The sequence below is a fragment of the Citrus clementina genome, unplaced genomic scaffold (assembly GCF_000493195.1).
Source record: "Citrus clementina cultivar Clemenules unplaced genomic scaffold, Citrus_clementina_v1.0 scaffold_6, whole genome shotgun sequence".
NCBI classification, from domain to species: Eukaryota; Viridiplantae; Streptophyta; class Magnoliopsida; order Sapindales; family Rutaceae; genus Citrus; species Citrus x clementina.
Window position 1 is genome coordinate 15,800,270 of NW_006262139.1, and position 23,817 is coordinate 15,824,086.

General features: G+C 34.5%; 4 protein-coding genes across 5 annotated transcripts; 2 read left to right on the top strand and 2 right to left on the bottom strand.

Annotated features, from left to right (window-relative positions):
• Positions 1 to 288: 288 nt before the first annotated feature.
• On the top strand, positions 289 to 1,886 carry LOC18037995 (uncharacterized acetyltransferase At3g50280). Its single transcript, XM_006429248.2, has one exon. It carries the CDS (start codon positions 377 to 379, stop codon positions 1,793 to 1,795), a length of 1,419 nt encoding a protein of 472 aa, XP_006429311.1. The 5' UTR covers positions 289 to 376; the 3' UTR covers positions 1,796 to 1,886.
• A 1,768-nt stretch (positions 1,887 to 3,654) lies between these two features.
• On the bottom strand, positions 3,655 to 9,787 carry LOC18037996 (sulfoquinovosyl transferase SQD2). The gene is made up of 11 exons (XM_006429249.2): positions 9,237 to 9,787; positions 7,698 to 7,764; positions 7,090 to 7,160; positions 6,347 to 6,464; positions 6,156 to 6,229; positions 5,930 to 5,985; positions 5,758 to 5,841; positions 5,453 to 5,540; positions 5,291 to 5,368; positions 4,774 to 4,830; positions 3,655 to 4,424 (listed from the first exon to the last, which is right to left on the bottom strand). The coding sequence occupies exons 1-11, from the start codon at positions 9,626 to 9,628 to the stop codon at positions 3,929 to 3,931; spliced, it is 1,581 nt and encodes a 526-aa protein (XP_006429312.1). The 5' UTR covers positions 9,629 to 9,787; the 3' UTR covers positions 3,655 to 3,928.
• Positions 9,788 to 17,095: 7,308 nt separating this feature from the next.
• LOC18038049 (josephin-like protein) lies at positions 17,096 to 18,178 on the top strand. Its single transcript, XM_006429250.2, has one exon. It carries the CDS (start codon positions 17,410 to 17,412, stop codon positions 17,791 to 17,793), a length of 384 nt encoding a protein of 127 aa, XP_006429313.1. The 5' UTR covers positions 17,096 to 17,409; the 3' UTR covers positions 17,794 to 18,178.
• Positions 18,179 to 18,260: 82 nt separating this feature from the next.
• On the bottom strand, positions 18,261 to 23,487 carry LOC18038050 (putative tRNA (cytidine(32)/guanosine(34)-2'-O)-methyltransferase). Of its 2 annotated transcripts, none has more exons than XM_006429251.2 (12): positions 23,225 to 23,487; positions 22,877 to 22,932; positions 22,710 to 22,803; positions 22,547 to 22,596; positions 22,225 to 22,274; positions 21,358 to 21,466; positions 21,170 to 21,230; positions 21,019 to 21,071; positions 20,357 to 20,449; positions 20,086 to 20,149; positions 19,863 to 19,970; positions 18,261 to 19,030 (listed from the first exon to the last, which is right to left on the bottom strand). In XM_006429251.2, the coding sequence occupies exons 2-12, from the start codon at positions 22,901 to 22,903 to the stop codon at positions 18,789 to 18,791; spliced, it is 951 nt and encodes a 316-aa protein (XP_006429314.1). In that variant the 5' UTR covers positions 22,904 to 22,932; positions 23,225 to 23,487; the 3' UTR covers positions 18,261 to 18,788. The 2 variants fall into 2 exon arrangements, with proteins under 2 accessions (XP_006429314.1, XP_006429315.1); XM_006429252.2 differs by having other exon boundaries at positions 23,221 to 23,487.
• Positions 23,488 to 23,817: the final 330 nt, after the last annotated feature.

The following is a 23,817-nucleotide window of genomic DNA, read 5'->3' on the forward strand; positions in this document are numbered from 1 at the left end:
TTTTGAATTTTAAAGTATGGAAAACTTTAAAAAAAAATTTTAAACTCTACTGTTTTAAAATATTAATTTCATAATACTTTAAGATCATGCAATTTTAAACCCTTACCTCCATACTTTAAAATTCTCGATAAAAAAAAACTATTATATACGTGTGTCTCTGAATATTATTATTATAATAATAATAATAATTAAAGAAATGGATATGGAAAAAGAGGAAACTATGGCTACAATAGCTACTAATGTTAAGTTCATGAATCCAACCTCTCTAATGATCTCATTCTCCCACTATATAAACCCTAACCCCCCATCCTTGGCAAACTCAAACTCATCACCATCATTCATAGATATTGGTTGAAGGGAATAAAAGCAAGCAAACATGCCTTCTTCTTCAACCACAATCATCTCCAAATGCACAGTGCGCCCCGATCAAAAATCAAGAATCAAGCCTCTCAGACTCTCTGTTTCAGACCTCCCCATGCTCTCTTGCCAGTACATTCAAAAAGGCGTCCTCCTCACGGCCCCTCCATTTTCAATCACCCATTTCGTTTCATTGCTCAGGCAATCACTTTCGGTCGCTCTTTCCCACTTCCCCGCCCTCGCCGGCCGCTTCTCCACCGACTCCGACGGCCACATCAGCATCCTCTGCAACGATACGGGCGTCGACTTCATTCACGCCAAGGCCACTTTCCTTTCCGTCAACAGCCTCCTCTCGCCCATCGACGTCCCCGATTCTTTCAAGGAGTTCTTCGCTTTTGACAGAACCATCAGCTACACCGGCCATGTCAGGCCCTTAGCCGCCGTCCAAGTGACGGAGCTAGCTGACGGCGTCTTCGTCGGTTGTACGGTCAATCACGCCGTCACTGACGGTACCTCCTTTTGGCACTTCTTTAATACATTCGCCGAAATCACTAAAGGCGCCAAGAAAATCTCGAAAGTTCCCGACTTCTCCCGCGACACCGTTTTTGACTCGCCGGCGGTGCTCAAGTTCCCCGCCGGTGGCCCCGCTGTTACTTTCTCCGGCGCGGTGCCGTTGCGTGAGAGAATCTTCCATTTCAGCAGGGAGGCTATTTTGAGGATGAAGTTCAGGGCTAATAAGGGAATTTTAAAAAGTAATTACTACAAGTCAGTAAATAACGAGATTATAGGCAAGCAAAGTAACGACAGTTGGAAAACGGTTAACGGAGAGATAACGTCCCTTTTTGAGACGCTGTTAAAAACCAACGCAAATCGGACGGACGAGATTTCTTCTTTCCAGTCACTGTGCGCTCAGCTATGGCGGTCCGTGACACGTGCGAGGAAACTCGCGTCTGGCAAAACGACGACGTTTCGCATGGCTGTGAACTGTCGCCACAGGCTCGAGCCGCGGCTCAGTCCGTACTACTTTGGCAACTTGATACAGAGCATCCCGACCGTTGCTTCAGTGGGGGAACTGTTATCCCACGATCTGGGCTGGGGAGCCGAGCGGCTTCACAAGAACGTGGTGGCACACGATAATGAAACGGTGCGACGCGGTGTAGCGGACTGGGAAAGTAACCCGAGGCTGTTTCCGCTGGGGAACTTTGACGGTGCATCAATCACGATGGGCAGCTCGCCGAGATTCCCAATGTATGATAATGATTTTGGGTGGGGCCGGCCGTTGGCCGTGAGGAGCGGTAGGGCCAATAAGTTTGACGGGAAGATCTCAGCCTTTCCTGGGAGGGAAGGAAACGGGAGCGTTGATCTTGAGGTTGTGTTGGCTCCCGAGACTATGGCGGGTCTTGAGAATGACTTGGAGTTCATGGAGTACGTGTCGTGATGTGATTGAATGTCATTCCTACCACCAAGGCTTGCGTGTAATTTTAAGCGATTTTTAATCAAAAGCTTGATATTTTTCAAGATTATTATTATTATTGGCAGCAGGTCTGTGACTTCAGTCACAACTAATTATTGTTTTAATTTGGGAAAAAGATTAAAAAAAAAAAAAAAAAAAGGAGGGCCGCTGCTGAAATTGAAATTGAATTTGGAAACCTTACCTCAATTACACACAGCAGACACATTTGACATCTTCCAACATCAGATCTTCTTTTTATTTATTTAAGATTTCAATGAATAGAATATAAAACTTCACCCATTAAATATTAATCCCTATCTTTTATTATTATTCGAACTCTCAAATAATTACAACGATAAATACGCCCATTAATCTTTATTTTTTATTATTATTCGAACTCTCAAGTAATTACAGTGATAAATCTTTATCTTTTATTTATTATTCGAACTCTCTCGAGTAATTACAGCGATAAATACGCCCCACGGGTGCATCAACGTGAATAGTAACAGCACAAACACTTTCTCTGCTTGATGTTCATGCTTTTCTCTTTTGTAGCAGTCAGGCAATTACTGGTGACTTTACCTAAGCTCAGATGTAGTACTCTTTCAGTGCCAAATAATAATAATAATGATAAGTCCATTGAATAAGCCAAGTTGAGCAGTACCCCTTATTTTGGAATTTGATTGCCAAATATCTAAAACTCATTATGAGAGGGGGCCATGCACACTTATGGCTGAATATTCAGATTGCCCCAAAATGCCAAGATCCATATGCGCGCGCGCGTTTCCTCGCTGTCTATATCAATGTGATCTTTGAAAATCTAATTACACACCAGATTACTGCATTGCACATACATTTACAATTATTATCACAATAGTACACTAATATTTACAATCAGATATACCTAATTGAGACTTATATATGATTACATTAAATTCTATGAAATACATACACAGATAAATTACCCTTACAGACAATGGATGCTCATACTTCACTTACATTTCGTAAGGAAAAAGAAGTTATAAATGTTTTAGCCCCCATAATGCTTTTGTGGGGGCTTGAATTGTGAGAGCAGCAGCCCACCACGTCGAAGTGGCAAAAAGAAAAAAAATATATCACTTTTTTTAACATTTATCTTCAAACCACCACCATCAAATCCCAGGCATAGATCTCTAATTAAAAAATGCATCAATGAGCTATTAGATGCGTGCAAAAAATTGAAAAGCTTCCGGAGATTCTACAAATATTTCACATGATACAAAGGCAATGATAAAAGATAGTTAATGGATGGTTTAAGAGTACATGACGCTTAAATGTTTGATTCCAATTGCGTTAGGCCGCAACCAATTAGAGACAGACACTAATGATATATATAATACAAGCCCTTTAATCAAACATTTAAGCTGGAGATTTATCTTCAGCAAGGATGAAACAGAAACAGATCCATTCAGTTCAGAGATAATTCAAGCACATTGATAGTTCCCGGCTTCCTGCTCATGTATAGTAACATTTACATTCATGAGTATGGATCATATGATAATGAATGCGATGATGTTGATCAACCTACGTTACCCTATTAGTGCCTTGAGATGGTAAAATCTCATGTGAAAACAAAAAAGTCTGGGATTCAAATCCCGCTCACATGAATGGGAAAAGTATTGAATTACCGTTAGACTTCAAATCCCGCTCACATGAATGGGAAAAGTATTGAATTACCGTTAGACTAAATTATTTAAAAAAAGAAAAAAATCTACATTAACCCATCTGCTCAATTTAAAAACCCGTCTATAATTAATAATTACGTGAAACACCAAGACTAACAGCTTTGGAGCATAAGACAAAACTATCCCTAACAATTATGTGGCGTTATTCTTAATTCCCATATTAGAAGATGGCAAAGACACAAACTGCCAATGTTCATTACATCAATCTGACTTCGAATCAATGAATTTTTACATTAGGCACAGCACAACTAACCAAATTCTGTGGTCCAAATGGTACAAACAATGGACATGTCACAGCCAATCAATCAATATTATTCATGACAGAACCTGAGAAACTTTGCCTACTTTTGACTTTAATCTTTGTGCCGAAGAAACCTTTTGGAATGTTTCCGCATCAACTGTAGTTAACTTCTGCCGATGGGAAAATGCGTTTTGCCAGCCATTGTATAGGTCTCAGTAGTTGTGCTCTCTTTTTGCGCCAGAACCAAATGGCAGCATTGTATTGTTCATTGCGTATCGTTCTAGTGGCTGCTCTCCAATCATATTTCTCCATTTCCTGTCGTGCGGCTTGGCCCATGGTTTCTCTCAACTCCTGGTTATATAGCAGAGGCTCCAATTTGCTCAAGCAATCATCAAGATCACCTGGATTAAACAGATAGCCAATTTTGCCATCCTGATCTTCAGGAATTATATCAGGAATTCCCCCAGCGCGAACTCCCACCACAGGAATGCCAGAAGACATGGCCTCCAAAACAACGAGGCCGAGTGTCTCAGATTCTGAAGGCATCACAAAAACATCCCCACTAGCATATGCCTGAGACAGCTCTTCACCGAGTAACATCCCGGTAAATACTGCAGGCATTCCTGTAAACATTTTCTCCAGTTCCTCCCTGTGAAGAAAGTAGCCATGTTTGTTATTGAAGTACAGGCGAATTAAATGGCTTTCATCATCTAATCAGTTACATAAGAACAAGGCAAAAGAAACATCGTGATTTTGGTAATAAATCAATTGATCTGAAAAGATTAAATTAAACTTTTCATCTTTCTTTTGGCAAGATGAACTCAATTAAGAAATTATACATGGGTATTGTAAATGTCTAGTAGACTAGTACTCGGTACATGATGTAAGGTCACTCGGGGTGATAGTATACCTTGTCAGATCTAGTGTAATAACATCTTAGAGAATTGCCTGAGATAAATTTAAGAAATAAGTGAGTCAAGCGTACTGGAATATATTACCTGTATGGGCCATCTCCGATGAAAGCAATTCGAGCCTCCGGAAGTCTATCCATGACCCTGTTCAATCAGGCACTCCCATAATTCCAATGTTGTAAAATACAACATATTTGCACAAAAATTGACAAAGAATGAAGAGCAGAACTACGAGTGAAGTTGTTAATCAAAGAAAAAGAGACTTAAAAGCTACATAAATCTGATTGGATTCTAAATCTTCAAGGTTAGTGCATTGTTGTGCAGTGAACATGAACCTCATCAAATCAGAGAAAGAACTTGTTGAAAACAAACTGAAAAAAGCTTCAATCCCTGGAAACAAACTGAAAAAAGCTTCAATCCCTGGAAGCTTGCAAATTATTTGACATATGAATAATCTTTTCAAATGAGATGGTGCATAATGCAGTCAGCTTCACCAGCAAAGATTGTTTTCAGTGTGTTTAATACGTTAGTAGGTTCAGAAACATAAAACCAATTTAGAGTAAACACTAAACAGTATAAAAAAAAAGCAACCTATAAGAGCTACCTTTTCAGAAAATCCAAACTCTTCTCAACCCCAAGACGTCCAACATGGACTATCAATGGTTTATCTGGTTCGCCATTACTGTTCAGAACAAAACGTATGGTAATAAGAGAAGTTCCTCACAAGAGAAAGAAATCGATGCAAATGATTGCCTAAGAGTCAAACCTTAGTCTCCATCGCATTTCACTAGAGCGAAAACGTGGGTGGAAGCTTTCGGAATCAACACCCTTTTTCCAAATACGAATCTTATTAGCTGAGATAAACAAGAAATAATAACCAGTTAGTTCCGAATACAGTGCACAAACACAGAATTGAGCTTTCTGGTCAACATATGAAGATCATTGAGAGAAAAATCCAAGGAAAACACATCAGAATGTGACTTTAATGCAAGCTTCCAGTTTCACATTGTGATGACTGAGCTCAAATTGTAAAGGCAGTATCCAGTTGTGGTACAGGAAATTCATAATCACCTGCAGTCACCCGAGCTGCTTCAAGATCCTTTCCAATAGCAACCGATGGAACCAACGTGAGATCAGCTGCTCTGTGAAGAAATTCTGAAAAAGCCAGACCAAAACTTAGTAAATGCTTAAAAAACAGAAAAAACTAGGCAGCCATAATGTCTTAGCAGAAAGAATAGCTTACTTATAACCAACCACATAGGTTTCACCAGCCAACTAAATGTGTATCTTGGGATGTATCTGCAGATAAAAAAGTGCATGCAAATCAGGCGTTATACTATTGCTAACATTTTTAGAACCTACCACAATGAAATTGGTAAGTTTTTCACTCATTTAATTGTATTTAAGCTAAACAGAACATGTGCATGCAAAAACTTTTGACAGGAAAATCATATGAGAATTAAACTCACACTGGAACATGAGTGTGATACGACATCACAATTGGAACACACAATAATTTTGCTATTATGAGAGCACCAAAAACCTACAACGCAGTAAAAACCGTCAGCAATGTGGCTATTGATATCCTTTCAGCTATTTCTTCTTTGGAAAGAAATCATTAGAATCTACAAACAGAAAATTACCAGCGATGTAAACTAACCATGATCCCAGGAGATGATGCGTGTATTATATCAGGTTTAAACCGTGCAACCTCTGAAATTATTCTGGGACTAAGTGCCAGGGAAAGAGGCACTTTTTGATACCAAGGGCAGGGGAAGCTGCAAATATGATGGAAAAAGTTTAAGATCCAAAAGAAAAGATCAGTTTTCAAACCGAAAGCACTAACAAATAACTGTAAAAATGTGCAGAGACATAAGTGAACCATCAGTCAGCTGGAACAGAGTACCAGACAGAGTTTAAAGCAAGACAAAAGAAATGAAATCATCTGAAACAAAATGTTCAAAGATAATGAAAAGAAATGGAATTAATTGCATTAGTAATTAAAAAAAAATATTGATTTGATGTAAGAATGTCAAACTTCATCAAACTATATTCACCTATAAAAAGGTATGTTGTAAATTAAAATGATGAACACGGTGTTTGATTGTTCAATACTTTGTTTTCCCCATCTCCCAATGCTTACAAGATAAAATTAGCTTCCCATGTACATACTGCAGTGGTGTAGCGGGGAAAAAAATTGCAATCCTACTTCAAAAGATATTATTAGATTTTAGCACTGTGATCGGTATTTTTAATTGTTTACTGGTTCCAAATTGTTCTTTTTGTCTTCACGGCACATTTAGGAATATTTTCAAAATCAAAGCATATTTAACAAAAAGAATCAGAAATAACGAGAAAATAACAGTAACACTGTCAAGATATTATTTGAAGTTAGTAAGCAACCTTCGAGATCCAATCAATTTTGCTCCATAAAATTCCTGGGGCACTCCTTCATGTGTTGTCACAACCATTACCTACAACGTGCATAAATCAGAAAATCCATTAATGTATCATGTGAAAAATTAAACAAGCCATACAAAGCTACAATTTGAACTATCCGAAATGGTTTATGCATGGCATGGAGTTAGAAATGGAGACATATCCTAAGATTTCCTTAGTTGTTTGAATCGCTGTTCCTCAAAAGTTATCGCACCCAATGTGAATAAGGTTATGGCTATGTTGGAGCTAATCTATGGTGGAGCACGAATATCAACCACACACGTAAAGTGATTAATAGTAAAAAACTCATTATAACTTTGATCGTGTGGTTATAAAGGGGTGCTCTACCTTAGAGCGGTTCCAACATAGCCGGACCCTTTGAATTAAGGCCACAACTAAGGAAATCAATGGTCAGCGAGCAATATGACCCCATTCCAGATATTACGATCCTTAAGCTACATGAACTTGCAATGTACCCTACAATGATTCTTGTATGTTGGCTCATTAGAAACTACTTTCATGGAATTGGCAATTCATATAATTATTCACATGCAAGTAAATTAAAATTGTACCTCATCCCCCATTTCACGTAAGTATTTTATGAAATTCTGGAAACGGTTTTTGTACCCAGAGACATATCTGCAAAATAAAAAAGGGAATAAGACTGGTTTCAGTTAGTATCATTTTTAAATTTAATTACATAGGAACAGAAGTGAAATCTACCTTCGTGTAACTCATGATATGTTCTCCAAACAATAATTGAAGCAAACTTCAATTTTTAGTTATAATCCAAACATCTGATCTCTTACCAACACACATTATTGCGATACTTTCTTTCACCTTTTTCTAATGCTATTTGAAACGACTACATTCATCTGTCCAGACAACAACTCGACATGTACACCAGCAGAGACCTCTTTGATGAATGATATTTTGGTCTTAAGTTAAGAGATGAAAAACAATGCATTTTCCTTGATTTTAAAAGAAAGTTTCCATTGGTTAATGGGTCTTGTATCCATATCTTAATCTGTTTCTAATTCATAGATATGTGCTATATGTAGCATCTTATACATTTATTTGGGATCATGTCTATGTTGATGCTCTGTGGCTAGGAAAATAAAACAGGGAAGTGCAGACTTTATCCACCAACAAGCAGTACTAAAAACTAAGAAGAAAAGCCCTAGGCAATTTTCAGCTGACTACCAAACTAGGCTCATCAAATACAGTTAATCTGGCTAGAGGATGTTATATAATAGTATTTATATACATTTTTTCTATTATAAATTTTCAAAAATATGGAAATCAAATCAAATAACATTCTCTGTGGCATCCAAGATCAAGTCACCAACCAGAGAATCTAGGTTGGTGCTTGTTTTATTTTATTTTACATATAAACCACTGTTTGTATTAATCATCCAAATTAATAGCCATTTCAAAGTATGTTCTAATATTTCCAATGTGATGAATTCATTGTCCGCACCAGCTTGACTACAAAAGCCAATTTAACCACAGAGTAACCAGAAAATTGTCATTTTATCACAAATCCCAACGCCATAAAGCAGCCAAGTGACAAATCTCTCACAATTACAATTAAATAAAGCACTCATCATCTCTATGCGTAAAAATCTATAACTCAGAAAGAATCATAGCTAGAAAAATCTTAGCAACCTATGTAACGCAGCATTGGATGGATCACCAAGTCAACATCCAAACTTGGAATCACTAGCAGCCGGCATAGCACACAAGACACTTGTTATCAAAGCAACAGCCACTAAAGGCACCTTTTACTTGCTAACGGATGATGTCAATTACAAACGAAATAACCAACCAGAGAAAGAAAAAAAAACAACAACAACAACAAGAATGTTGAAGATGTTGAAGAGTTTAAACATCATTAAATCAAAGTCAACGCAGCAAACATAAACAAAATCACAAAACGCAATGCTTATTCAAGCAACCCAGAACCGAAAACTCCGCCAACAAAGATTAAACTTGTCAAACAAAAAGCTCGAAAATTTCAACTTTGAGCACTTTCAAGCAATTTCAAGTAAAGGGTAATGTCTAATTTACAAACAAACAAACAAAAAAAAAAGGAAAAGAAAAATACTCACGAAAAAGGAGAAGGCTCAACAAAGAGAGCAATACGACGAGGCCTTGAATTATTCTCATTGATCTCAGGATCAAGCAAAGGCGCCTCGACCTCATCTTCTCTAACCTCTGAAATAGTCATATTACTTTGTCTGCTATTATCGCTGTCTCTAACAACGAGACCCTCCAATCTTTTTCTACTTTTCTCACTATTCACTCTCAAATAATCAAATTTCTTGCAATTTAGAAAAATGGGTTTTGTTCTCGAAGAGTTAAAGCTTGAAACTTTGAATGAAAAAGAAGAACTTGAAGACCGAGAAGAAGGCTTTGAGTAACAAGGGGTGGTGCTTGATGGAGCGAACAAGGAAGGAGGAGAGAGGGAGGGATTTATAGGGAGAGAAGAGGGAGTCGTCATGATTGTTTGTAGTTTTGATTAACTATAATATAGTGAAGGGGGCGTGAATGGTTAATGAGTGGAAGGCTATGAAGGAATCTGAAAGAATTACAGCTTGCATAAGCAGTGGATATTCTTTTTTTTTTTTTTTCTTCTTTGAGGGCGGGAGAGAAAAAGGTATCAAAAAGAAATGCGTTTGAGCATATGCTATTTCGCGATTGGGTCACTCCATGTCGTTGACGTAATGGATAATAACATTTAGATCCCTGACGTTTTATAGTTTCTTACGTTTGATATAGTTTGTGCATTGACACACAGGGCGCAGCCTCAGCGAGAGTAACCGAACTTCCCCAAACAATAGGTTCAAAGTCCCCGCATGTGCATGGACTACTATTCCGGCACCCAAATCAAGTAGGGTTAGCCACCCTCTCTCATATAAAAAATATAAAAAATAAATTTGTCTCCTTAGATGTTAGTGCGGTAAATATGTCTCTTTTATTGTAGGAGATGACTCACTACTTTAATAAAAATATAAATCTCAACAGGAACGGTTCTTTTTCTAGACAATTTAGGCAATTGCCTAGGGCCCACTGTAAATGAAGGCCTCAAAATTTTCTCCAATATTATATCTATTAAATTATTCATTTATATTTATATTTATTATTCTATAATAATCTTTGTTCAAATAAATTATCAAATTCCCACAAAATCTCTTTTTAATGTTGGAATAAACGATTTTAATTCTATTTATTCCCACAAAATCTCTGTTTAATGTTATTTCATTTAAAACTCTATAAAAGCCACACATTTGTTAACTTATTATCCATTAATATTTTTATCAGTTAAAAGAAAAAGCACGAGACATTCAATGCTTCAATGCATAAGGAAAAAAAAATATTTTTTTAATTTTTACTTAAGAAAAAAAAACTATTTCCATTGATCATTGCTGTTTAAAACTTCAATCCATCAAAACTAGAGTTTCAAATATCCAAGTTTTTTCTTCTTAATTAGTTGTGTTATTCAATTGTTATCGTTTCTTTTTTTAAATATTATTGTTGTTTTCTTTTAATTATCTAGCATAATTGTTTGTTTGTTTTCTCTTCTTTCACTAAAAACGAAAAAATGTCTAATAGAAAATGTGCATCAAGATACAAAAAACTTGGGAAAAAAAAAGAGAAGAATGAAAAAATTAGTTCGATCTAAAAAATGAGCTCTTGATAAATTTGTCAAAAATAGTAAAACAAAGACATGAATTATAGTGAAGAATTAGTAATTGATGAAGTTTTTCAAAATTAAAATTAATATAACTTATTTAAGATCAAATAAGTCGCAAGAAAAGTTAAATGATTTATCTATATTGAGAAGAATATATTAGCGAAATTAGAATATAAAAATTTCAACAATAATTTTGCACCTAAGAAAGCTAGAAAGATTGATTTTAAATAAATAACTTTTTAACAAAATTAATACATATATTTGACCTCAAATTTATTAAAAGGCCTAATTAAAGTAATTCGCCTAAGGCCCCAAAATTATTTGAGCCGCCCCCTGAATCTCATATCGATAACACATTTTCTAAATTTACAAATGCTATATTTATGAGATGCATATGATTGTTTCTTCTTCTTCTTACTATACCACAATAAAAATTATATAAGTTAGTTTCAATAAATTTTGATTGAAATATTAGCAAATGACTGTAACTAAAAAGAGAAAAGGATTATATTATAGTTAAGTGCTTGTATAGAAAGATGGTAAAAATTTGGTTCTACGAGGATTTATTTGATATAAATAGATAGACTATGCCATTATTCGAAGAAAGTTATAAATTGAAGGACCATATGTTGTTATCCCCACAAACTAAGAAAGAACAAATTGATTGCGTCACATGTATGTTAATTACAGGAAACAACCGTCAAGAGTATTTTAGTTAAACACCATCAAATCTTTACGAGTTCAAAATTATTACTTTATATAAGACGTTTTCCTAACAGTACTTTACTTGAATGCAAACTTCTACTCAACTCTTCATAATTTTTTAACATACGAGTATGTATAGTCGTGACTCTAAATTTTATATTTTCATCTAATAATTATCAATCGTATCTTTCTTAAATATTAGCAAAAGGGTTAGAAACATCACTGTCTCCAAATCTTTCTCAACATAATTTTTTTTTTTTTTGGGCATAAACATAAATCTTAACCATTTAGAAGAGAATTTGGGGACATTTTAGTTGTATTAGAAAAATTGTCTTCTCATTTAAAAAAGGAAAACGCTTAAATTTGAAAATTACCGACTTTCGCCAAATATTTAAAAATGCCTTATACATTCTATTTGTAAAAAGAATTCATTAAAGTTTATTTTTTCAATTTTTTTTTACCAATCTACTCTTCAAATATTATTGACTTAATATATAGTCCTAGCTAGTTAGTCGTTACACATATAGCATTAAGATCCATATGAGTTTGCTATTACTAAATACCCATAATTTAGGGAAAAAATATAAGAAGAGTAACGATTGACATCTCAAATTTTATTTCAAATAACTATCATTAATTCAGTGATTGGTAATTATTTAGAAGATTTAAGTGAATTAATTATTTTACATCGCCATTTAAGATAGTTTTTAAGATAAATAATATATAGCACTACTCGTATAAAAAAGCATGAAAGATTGGCATTTAATTATGCAAAGTATACATCACATTGCTTTAAAGAAGAAGAAGAAAATATCCTTTTGTTTCGAAGAATTGTATCTAAATCTAAAAAAGTCAGAGACATTTATCGAAATTCGTAGGCCATCACTTATCGAAGAAGATTAATACTAACGTAGACGGACGGCAATCGTTAATGATTAAGACTAATTTATTTTCAAATAGCTAATTTAGTTTGATTGGGTCTCTGATGAACATAATACGTGTCGTTGGCATCAAATTTTCATTTGTTGGGAAACCTGAGGATTTACGAGGGGGTGGGATTTAGGCTTCAAAGCAAAACGAACGAACCTTCCAAGTAAATGGGGGGTATCAATTATTTAAAGATATTTGATGTTTAGATATTAATCCAAAGGAAAATGCTTGTTGTAGAGAAACACAAGAAAAAAAATGAGAGAAACAATTAAAAAAAAAATAGAGAAAGAGTGAGTGGGTAGAGAGAGAATAAAATTCTCTCGTTTTTTTCTCGTACTTCTCTCTCTAGCACTACTCTAATCCAAATAATGTTAAATTCTATTGGATTCGTGTTGCAACTCTGCAACAAAATGTCAAATCAGACAATGAAATTTCTTTGTCCATTTTTCACGTGCACAACCATAAAAAGGAAAAAAAATATCACAATTGTATGTATATGCTGGTGGGTCCCTTTTCAAATTTGACAAAGAGGATTTTAATTTCTTGTAGAATTTGTGTTACTTCAAATCATTTTATGGAAATGGCCCACGAATTTTTATTTTTTTTCCCGTTTCCCCTCCGGCAAACAAATCTTACTACTAGTAATGTTTTTATCTCTCACTCAATTAAAAAGTTGTTGATTCTCTTGCATACAAAGAGTTAAATAGTTTAATTAAGAAGTTGTTGATTATAAGTATCTGTTAATTTTTTTTTAAATATTTAACTCACCATATTGATTCGATTTAACGAGTAAATACCCAACAAACCATTTCTTTAGAATTTCTAAATTCACTATCGCTAACAAGTTAATATGTTTCGCATGTAATCTCTTACCACTTTTTTTTTAAGAGTTAATATTATTAACATTTTATACTTTTCTGAACTAATAGTTTTTATTACTATAAAAACTATCTAATTCAACTCATTACACACTCATGAATTCCAAATTATTTTTCCATGTTTGGATTCATATGCTAAGTAGATAATGCCATTTTTCTACCAAAACTCGTCCTTGATAATTGAACTAAGAATAAGCCATTACTTATACTCACTAAAACAGTAAAAATCATACTTGCCTATCATGGGTATTTATTGAGAGCGAATGGCCATAAATGAAATTACATATTTACATACCACTTATTTACATGACACAAAAATTACACCATAATATCAACTTTAAATTCACATCAATAATCATTTTGTTGAAATATTAACATAGTGGTTACAATGAATAGATTAAAAAAATTATATATATGAACAAGCTTCGGATAAGATTTTCTCAACTATGTTAAAATTAGAGATAAGTTTAAAAAAAAAAAAAACATAGATGTTAGTATATTATTGAACACACTTTTATCTCAATCCTTATTTTAATATGATCAGAAATCCCTAAATGACCATAGCTATTCATTTTAATGTCTTTCCTCAACATGTATATCAAATTTATTTATTTTTTATTTTCTTATTTTTGTTTTTAAAAAGTTTGGGATTAACTTACTTCAAAATCATCACAAATGATGGCGTCTCATATGATTGTATTTGTAGGCATATTGTGAGTCAAATTGAAATATACCCAATTGCATAAACAAAATATCTAAAGAATATTCCACTGAATATCCTTTGCTTTTTTATACATTAAGAATGAATGTGTACGTGCTTCACTAATTAAATTCTGTATTATATTGAGATCAAGTTTCGTTAAGTAATGAATGAAGATCGTCATCTCTCGGTTTTATAATTTGGATTAATTAATATTCTATGAACTTGCATCACTTTTTCTCACTAAGAAAATTCTGTTTTAGCCTTTTTTGGTAGGTCACCTTTTTAAGTAATGCAAATTAAGTTGGAAACCGCCCCTCTCTTATAGCGCTTTGGTGAAAAGATTTAAAGGTAGATAAGTTCCGTACTTGGAAATAATTAATTAGTGTAATGCCAGCGATAAATATCAAAATAATTAGTGTAATGACAGCAAATAAATACCAATATAAACTCTCTACCCAACTTTGGAAGAGTGATTCACAGATTTTGGACTTGAAATATTATTCTTGAATAACATAACATTACGTGAAGAATGAACGTGTCTATTTGATAAATGTCTTCCAATATATTCTCTCATTCATTATATTTTTGTCATGTGTATTATTTACTCTTAACGTGATTAATTACTTGAAAGGTGCAAGCAATAGTAATACAACTATAGAAAGCATATACACTTGAGAATATCTACAAGTTTTTCATTCATGAATTGCGTATATGATACGTTATATTTTGGCATAAAATCAACCGGCCGCATGAAGATATTTTTCATGAACTAAATTAAATATTGTGTTCTTCTTTAATATATATATATATACCGACACATTTTAATATATAAATTTGAAGCTAGAGAACACCGTTGAATTATAACAAGATATCATTATTTAGTCTCAACCAGATAGACCATAGTCTTAACGTTTGTGACGAATCACAAACTAGGGATTGTTAGTTGTTTCATGAATAAAGGGCTCGACATTGAGTTGGAGCTTGTTGTTGCCTCGTTGGTGGTGAGTTTTCTTGGGCTATAAGAAGAGTGTGTTGGCTTGTCAAGCCCACAATCATTTGCTTTTGGGCACAAAATGCAGAAACTGTTACTTTCCAAGCTAATTGGGTATAAATAAGTCACGTTGCAGGCAGAAAAATATAGTTGTACGTAAAAGAAAAGTCTTATGGTTTGAATTTTATTTGCCCTCCCCAACTACGGCACCGGCAGTGGCAGCACCCAATCAAGCACATGAAAATTTTCACATCTTCTTTAGTCAAATTTCTTTGATTCCACTGACTCCAACTGCACTGGACATAAAGGTTGGAAAAAAAAGAAAATGGAATGAAAGTTTCAATTTCAAGTTTCAACGTTTTCAAGACCATTTTCAATCAGTAATTTAGATTTTTTTTAAAAAAATTGGACATACAAATGTAATTCAAATTAATTGAAGTTTCAAATATTACATAAATATAAACCAAACCATTTCTCAATTTTGCATGCCGTTGAGCGTTTTATCTGTTGAACCAACAAGCATGCACAGCGAGACAGGATGAAATCAGTGAGAAGTAAAAGAGAAACAAAACTGGGGCCTCTATAGCTCCCAGTCAAAAAACACAAACCAGCAAGCAGATACTTGAACAGGGATTTTTATTTTTATTTTTATTTCCTTCTGTCAAAAGTTTGTAAAGCAAGTAAGAAAAAAGTAACCTACAATTAGTTTCCCTAATATTCACGGCAATGCAAGCTAGCTAGCCCCCAGTCCCACACTCACACACACAACAGATATATATATATATATATTCAAATAGATTCCCTCTTTAGCTTTCAAAAAATGGTCCATTAATCCACTTCACAGTTGTTTTTTCAGAAAACAGAATCAAGAATTCAACGTAACCAACAAAAGAAAAGATACATGGTAGGCCCTGTGAGCTCCTCAAAAGCAACGCTCCAGGGAAAATAATAATAATAATGATCAAAGAGTATCTAGTAATTGTCTCTGTGTTCCCTCTTACAGTCTTACTACTATTTTTCTTTTTCATATTTCAGATGATCATTTCACTCACTTGTGTTCTTATTTTCCCCTTTAGCAGTGGCTCCACCACCAATTCCTTTTCTTTTGACCAACTTAATAACCCCATTTTCCTAGGTTAAAATTCTCGTATACCCATTCCCCACAAAGGCTGCTTAATAATTAGGCCAGCTTTAGCTCGTGTATCCTTCAAGGGGTCTGCTTCCAAGTGCAATATGCATTATTAACAATCGTTAGTGTATATATGAATATAATCATTCTCATAAAGACATTCTCATTTTAACCGTTATTAATAGATAAAAAAATACAATTTCTAATATATTAAAATTTACATATTTTTATATTTGAGTAGCATCTTAGTTATAACAAAGTGAAGATACTCTCATTAGAGAATGATTACACACACATAATGATTGTTTAGTAGTTATGTAAGTTTAAATATGAAAACAATCTTAATTCTGTGAAAGACAACACATATTGTAGCTATTCATTCTCAAACATGAGTATTAGGTTTTCTTTTTATTATTAATGTAATTTATTTAACTATCAGAGGTCCTCTTAAAATAAATATAACATTAAGATTAAGTTTGTAAAAGCATATGGAGACCATTTTATCTAATACAGGCCAAAATATTAAAAGAATTATAATATCAAGGCAGTTTGTATTTTATTTTTAAATAAGCATAGAGGAATAAGTGAAGTCTAAATTAATTTTTTAATATCTCTTTCAAAATTTGAATTCAAGAATTTTTAACTTTTACCTCTCTTAAGATTCGAATTTAGGTAGTCAACTAATAAAGTTGTTTGAAAATCACTCCTCAATTTCAAGGTCTTTCCAAATTAGTTTTTATTGTAATACAGTTCATATGTTTGAAATTTGAACTCATTTTGAGCTAAGCTAAATGGCCTGTTTGATTCTTAGATTTTGGCACAGTGATTAGGCACCGAATTGAATGAAATTGTGATGGCGATTCCTCATTTATTATAATGGTTGCGTAGAGTAGAAATGTAGGCTTATAAAAAGGCCATGTGCATGGCTCATGCACGTATATGAGTTATGAATACATCTCAAGAAACGACTTTGGTGTACAAATTGGTTGGTCTACAGTGAATTTCTTTGAACAAAAGCATAAATTTAAATGTTTTGGTTCCCACAAAACACTGCCTGTCGATTCCTGATTTCACTGAGAAGCCCAATCCTCTCTTCTTTTTATCTCTTTCTTCATTGCTCTGTTTTCACCTTTTCTCTTTTCCCCCTATTCATTCATCAATAAATACCCCTGGCCACGTTATCTATTGTCTTTGTTCATACTTGAAGATCCATTTTTGCCTCCGTTTGTAGCAAACTCTTACAAGTCTAAAATGTCAAGCAAGCGAGTGACTTTCAGTCCTGATGTTAATGAAAAGCCAACGGTCTTTCTCAAGCATGGAGGCAGTGCAAGAGCGGCCTGGAATCGGAAGAGGGTCGTCGTTGGAATTTTCAGTTTTCGGATACCGAGGGATTCAGGATTTTCACCTGCAAGATTGCTGAGGCATCTCGGAGCTAAAGTGACAAGAGCTCTACGTTTTGTATCAACGAAAAAGAGGTCTTCTCGGAAGGTTACTTCATCAACTTTGGCGAGGTCTCGATCATTAGCAGAGTCAATTGAATCTCATCGAGCTGAAGCTATCGAAGATTGCATCGAGTTCTTGAATTCTTCTTCCTCTATGTCCAGATCAAACTCTGTTTCTGCAGGTTCTTGCTAGTTGTAAAGGAAACGAATCATAGGAGTTAAAAGTTTTCGGCAAGGTTTCATTTCAACCAACCTGGCGAGATCGCTGGGATAATAGCTAGATATCCAACCGAGTTCTAGCCGGAGGATTGTAGCAGAGTAGTTCTAAGTTCTTACTCCTCTTTGTAGAGCTCAATTCACTTTTTCCGAATTCTTGTCGAAACTTTTGCATTGTTTTGAAAAATGAAAATGAAACAAGGGAACTAAATGGTTCATGGATCAGAATCGTCTAGTCTGTTTGACGTAAGACAACTAGCAGGACAAAATTGTCATGAACGATCCATTTTTTTGAACACACTGTTCATTTTATGGTAAAGATGTTAATGCAATAATCCATTTGTGGTCATGCATTCTCGAACCGTGTGATGCTGATGAGCTGGTGATTATGTTTGGTGAATTTCATTTACACGACACGTAAAAGGAAACACGGGGGGACAAAGCTTAAAGGAAGACAAACTATACATTAAAACTTTGAATATGATATGTCACTGGGATACAACTCAAAAACAGACAATTTTTTATGGGTGGGACAGACGGGTGTTGACCCAGCTCTATCTAATATCCAGAAGACATGTCACTACCAAGACCATAAATGAAAACATAGCAAATATCCCAGATGATATCGTCTTAATTTCATATCTTTTGATTCTACATTTCCAATGGCATTAGCTCAAATTGCTCCTCCAGCTAAATCTCCAAATGACTGGCCTTGAAACATGGCATTGGTTGGCGGTCACATCCTCTCAAATTAATTTCATGTGTGTGTGTATATAAAAAAAGAGACCGGAACAATCTGGCACTGCTGCCAGTCTGGGGGACAAATGGACAATTATAATAAAGAATACACCCCTTTCAACAAGAATTAAGTTCTCAAAGTTGCACCATAATAATTATGGCATGTCCACTAATAATTTGATTATCAAGAAATTTAACCATTGATGAGCCCATCTATGAAAAAGTAAGGCATAATTAAGAATCCAAGGAATGCTTCTCAGGCTCTCGTATACCTTGACTGGAAGCTTTCTTCATTTCAAGAGCTCTTTTGTAAGGAGGGGCAATTGGGGGTTGTACAGGATCCAAGCTCTGGTAAGTTCCGTCAGCAACTTTAGGCAGTGGATATGAACGGTCGGAATCATACCCATTTAGGTCCCCGCATGCTAAAAAGGGGATGTAAACCTTATTTGGTCCTTCCAACCAACCACTACTGCAATCTGCAGGGTAACAAACACAACACCAATGTTACATCTGTGAATAGAAAATAGAAAGTAGAATTTGAACAAACCTGAAATGCCCATTAATCAAAACAGCAGATTACCTTGTCTCTTATCTAGTATGCCTTGATATTGAGAATAGTGGAAGTTCTCTAAATTAACTAAATGATAAATCAATAATTCACAATAAGAGAAATTGCATAATTGAGCTAACCTGAGAGCATATGCTGACACATGATACCATCCAAAACTTTAGTACTTCCACCAACTATATCATTATATTCCTTACTAAAACTTCTATATACAACAAGTCCATCACTTGGTCTATTTTATGATTTCTAATTCTTAGCTTACATCTTCCTTTGTTCGTTACAAGACTAGCATGGAGGTCCTTTACAACGAGCGTTCAGTCTGAAGTTAGTTTCATATTCTTATTTCTTTGTATTGATTGAGAAATTCCCCAAAAGCTCTTGCCTCCCAATGATCAATTAACGGTAAATGAGTTTCCAGAACACTTTGAGAAGAAGAGGGTGTACACTCCAATGTAATCGACTATATTAGCAACCGTTAGTGATTAAAAGTTAACAAATATTAATACTTAATATACATAAATTTAGGTATAAGATTAGATTAAAGCCAGGGTGACTTTGTTTTCAGATTGAGATTTGGTATTACTCGTAAATGTTCAATAATAGACCCATTTATGAGGAAGACTAAGTATCAGTAAATTCATAAAACATATCTATTCTTAGAAATTTCATTCTAAAGCAAGTCTTTTAATTTAAAATAACTCAAGGCATGAATATATAATGAATGTTGCATGCACACTGACCTTGATCCTCTCCTCCCCAGGGGCTTCCCACCTTTTCCAAAAGGCGGTGCAAATCTTTTGGATTAAATCCTTCAGGAGGGGAATAATTCTCACAAACAGCGAATGCCTCTGGATGACAAACAAAACAAGTATTAGCTTTGAGGATAACAAAATGAAGTTAAATCTGTTTCTCCTTTTGGTTACCACATTCAAAAAACTGAAATGAATATGCTGGGGAAGATACCTATGCTTGAATTACGGCTGCTTTTTGGTTTTGCAAAAGTCACTACAGGGAAAAATAATTTCAGCTGCAATAAAGAAACAAAAGTAGGCAAAAGGAGAGATATGTCATTTCTTGATTTATAAATAAAAGTAGACAACCTATTATAAGGGAAAGTTTTGGCATAGATATGTTATAAAACAAACATTGTCTGGTTACCACAGCAATATACAAATCACATGAGCCAAAAATCCTAGAAAAAATAAACTGGGGTCTTCACAAGCATCTTATTTACCTGACAGTATAGAAGACTAGTATCTTTTCCACGGAATATCTTTGCAATAAACTTCCCACCTTCTTTAAGTACGTGAGTAACAACAGTTAAACCCTGCAACAAAGGAAAACCAGCCGATGCCAATAAAAATGAACTGAAGCAATATTTTAAAATGAAATAAGAGAAAACCCTATGAAGAAACAATGCCCTGAGAATAATTAGCAACCAAAGGTAAAATGCTTTGACATAAGCTTCTTAAAGTATTTCGGTAACATTGCCATCCTCAATGACAAAACACCAACTTCTTGATATAATATACCATCTGGTAACTCTTTGTGCGCTACCTAATTTAGGTCTAAGTTGTGAACATTGCAAAGAAGTTTATTGCTAAGAATGTTATCTGGATAAATATATCCAGTTAATACATCAACAGATATGGAGAATCCAATGAGGAGTTTGGTGTTTCACAGAAATTGTAAAACGAGCAAGTCAAGACATAAAATGCTAATGCACCCTAGGTGAGGATGATATTGGCAAGAGAGGTTGGATGATAAGCAGCAGTTAGATGCATCTACAATTGATGTACATCACTTATTGCAAAAGTAGCTACCATCTAAAATTACGTACTGTAATAGTTGTCTCAGACAAAAAACTAATTCATATATAAAAAACTGAATACTTACAGCAAGTATAAGTTGGGATTGAACAAATTCATCCATATCATGAAGGCCAGTTACTGCAAATTCCCCATACAATAAAGCAAGCTTAAGAACAAGTACCACTATAAAGCAGCAATGGAGTGGACTAGAAAGTAGGAAGCCGAATATCATTTACCATCAGGTGCACCATCACATACAACCAAGTCAGCTTTGCAGCCATCAAAATGTCTTATAACCTGTGGCAGTGCAACAATAAACTCAAGTTGTTGATGCAATTTGAACTAGCATCAGTCTGAAAGGTTTACATACTTTTAATTGAAACGGCTGGAGAACAAAGAATGGAGGAATGATAACAATACTTACCACTTCAGCTGTTCGGGCATTAGTTATATCACCCTGCACTTGAATAACACCTTCAATTGGAGCCATGGGCTGCAAATCAATAGCCACAATGAGCGGAAGATCACCCTCCCTGCAAATTGTACCGCATAAAGTTATGGTCTTAATGAGAATGTAGTATGCATGAAGAAAAATATCGGATGTTTAGGTCTTTTTTCATCATAATATGAGTGCATGGGAGTATCCACTCAAGTAAAAGTTATCAATAACCAAAATAATAGGAGAAAATGAATAGATATGGGAGGCAATTAACAGGAAACTGCAAAATAAAATTATCTGTTCATTACAATTGCCATTAGTTAATATTCTCGGATAAGGAAAAGTTGCACATGAAATTTTCACCATAGAAGTCTACTGGACATGACTAAGAGGAGCTGTCATGAGAAATTCGAACAGACTGTTAACCTAGAGGAGAGGACAAGTAATAAATACATATTGGACATGGAAAATGTTTCTAAATCCCTCTCAATTGATGATGTATCACAAAACCTGAATTCTCGAAGGCACGAACTGCTAATTCTTGATGGAAACACTAACAACATCCACATTAAAGTAATAACTACCTTAGCAGAAATATGTGAAAAGTTTAATACAAAACAAATGCTTCTGCTCCAAATGCACAGATATACAAACAACTACATACAAACAATACAAGAAAAAATATACTAAATCTAAGACATAATACAGAGCAAAACCACATTTGATTTCAACAAAATCTTTTTTGTAACATTAAGATAGTCAATAACAGGACACTCACCCCAAAGTTGGAATGGAACAATAAACAGATTTTACAACAAACAAGAAAATGAAACTTGGCAGGATAAGAGTTACCTGGAATCAGGTGACAACTTTGCCGGGAGATACAATTTGCGACTCAAAACCTACACATGACAGAAGTGAACATCAAAACCTAGAAAGGATAACTTTCTCTAACACTCCTAGATAGCACGACTACAAGACAATCCAGTGTCTATCATGATCAATTATCATGCATCCTGCATTTAAAATGATAGAATGTAGGAAGCATATGACAAACTTAAAATAGCAATAAGGATAATCATCAGAAAGTCAGGTAATTTCATTTCATTATGGTTTATGTTCTACAGATAAAAAATTGGCAATCCATAGGACAATAATTCCATTGAAATCGTACCTGACTCCAACTACCAGGGGCAGCACATAAATCTACCACACGCTTCACAGCTGCAAATCAAATTGTTTTCAAACTACTCAAGGTTAAAATTTTACAATCATAATCTGACTATCATTTCACCTGAGAGAGATTCAAACAGAGAAAAAATAAACAAAGAATCCACCTTCAAATATGTTGAATTCCTCGTCTATCTGAAGAAGCTTAAAGGCACTACGAGCACGCCAACCTTCTTCCTTTGCTTTACGATAATAAATATCCTGCAAAAGCAACAAGCTTATCAAAATAAAAGTTTCAAAGAAGGGGGGGAAGGGAATAAAAGATAGAATGTACCCTCTTATCCCTCGAAGCTTTGCCCATGATATAAGCTCCTGGTATAAACCAAACTCCTGATACCAGAATCAAATTCAAAAGTTAGGGTTTACATCAAAGGACAACAGTTATGAGTAACTCTTTTGTTAACCAATTAATAAACCGACTTCTCCTACAATCATTTCTTCGAGCAGTTAATGCGCACCACTAACAGCTAAGATTCAAAGAAAGGCAAGCTAATGGTGAATCAATATAATCAACAAGGGCAGCCCAGATATGCAATGTAAGCTACGAAAACATAATAAACAAATAAATAAAATAAATCATAATAATTTAAAAGAAAGTTTCTGAGATTTCACACTTACTTGCCTTTTGATGGATATCACTGCACTGCTTCCTTTATTTTGGAGAATGGACTGAAAACCCTCCGGTTAGAGAAAGGGTTTATCGTTTTGTTCACTTTCGTTTTTCCGGTACTGGCGCTGCCGGTCCCTGCACTTATGACGTTATGACAATTTGTATCAAACAGATCCTTGGCCTCTCTGAAATACTTTTATTCTTTTCGGGTGAAATAGTGAATTCCATAACCACAGGGGTGGGTAATCTCGTCATTTAAAGTAAATCAGAGACAGGTTTAATTTTGGAAAATGGACAAATTAGCATTACCCTTATTGAGAAATTGTAATTTATCAATATCACAGTATTAAAAAACCCAACCATTTTTTTATCGCTCGTCTGAGTGATATATTTTTACTAAATATGCGTTTGAACGTTGAAGTAAAATTGTTAAAAATGATATTTTGGAGAAAACTATGGCAAAATCACTGTAAAAAATGATCTGAATATTCTCCAAAGCATTTTCTCTCTTAATCCTCCTAAGATAATCCTCTTAAGATTTTAAAGATTTATTGATAAGTGTCATTAATAAAATTAAATGGTTAAAATTTAATTTTAATATATGC

What these genes read in the sequence shown, in the direction of transcription:
- LOC18037995 (XM_006429248.2), top strand. Translation starts at nt 377, where the DNA reads ATGCCTTCTTCTTCAACCACAATCATCTCCAAATGCACAGTGCGCCCC.
- LOC18038049 (XM_006429250.2), top strand. Translation starts at nt 17,410, where the DNA reads ATGTCAAGCAAGCGAGTGACTTTCAGTCCTGATGTTAATGAAAAGCCA.
- LOC18037996 (XM_006429249.2), bottom strand. Translation starts at nt 9,628, where the DNA reads ATGACGACTCCCTCTTCTCTCCCTATAAATCCCTCCCTCTCTCCTCCT. An exon ending in TATCACACTCATGTTCCAGT is followed by an intron (nt 5,986 to 6,155) that starts GTGAGTTTAATT and finishes TTTTATCTGCAG; the next exon opens with ATACATCCCAAGATACACAT. An exon ending in ATCGGAGATGGCCCATACAG is followed by an intron (nt 4,425 to 4,773) that starts GTAATATATTCC and finishes CTTTCTTCACAG; the next exon opens with GGAGGAACTGGAGAAAATGT.
- LOC18038050 (XM_006429251.2), bottom strand. Translation starts at nt 22,903, where the DNA reads ATGGGCAAAGCTTCGAGGGATAAGAGG. An exon ending in ATGTGATGGTGCACCTGATG is followed by an intron (nt 21,072 to 21,169) that starts GTAAATGATATT and finishes GGGAATTTGCAG; the next exon opens with TAACTGGCCTTCATGATATG. An exon ending in AATCCCAACTTATACTTGCT is followed by an intron (nt 20,450 to 21,018) that starts GTAAGTATTCAG and finishes CCTTTGTTGCAG; the next exon opens with GGTTTAACTGTTGTTACTCA.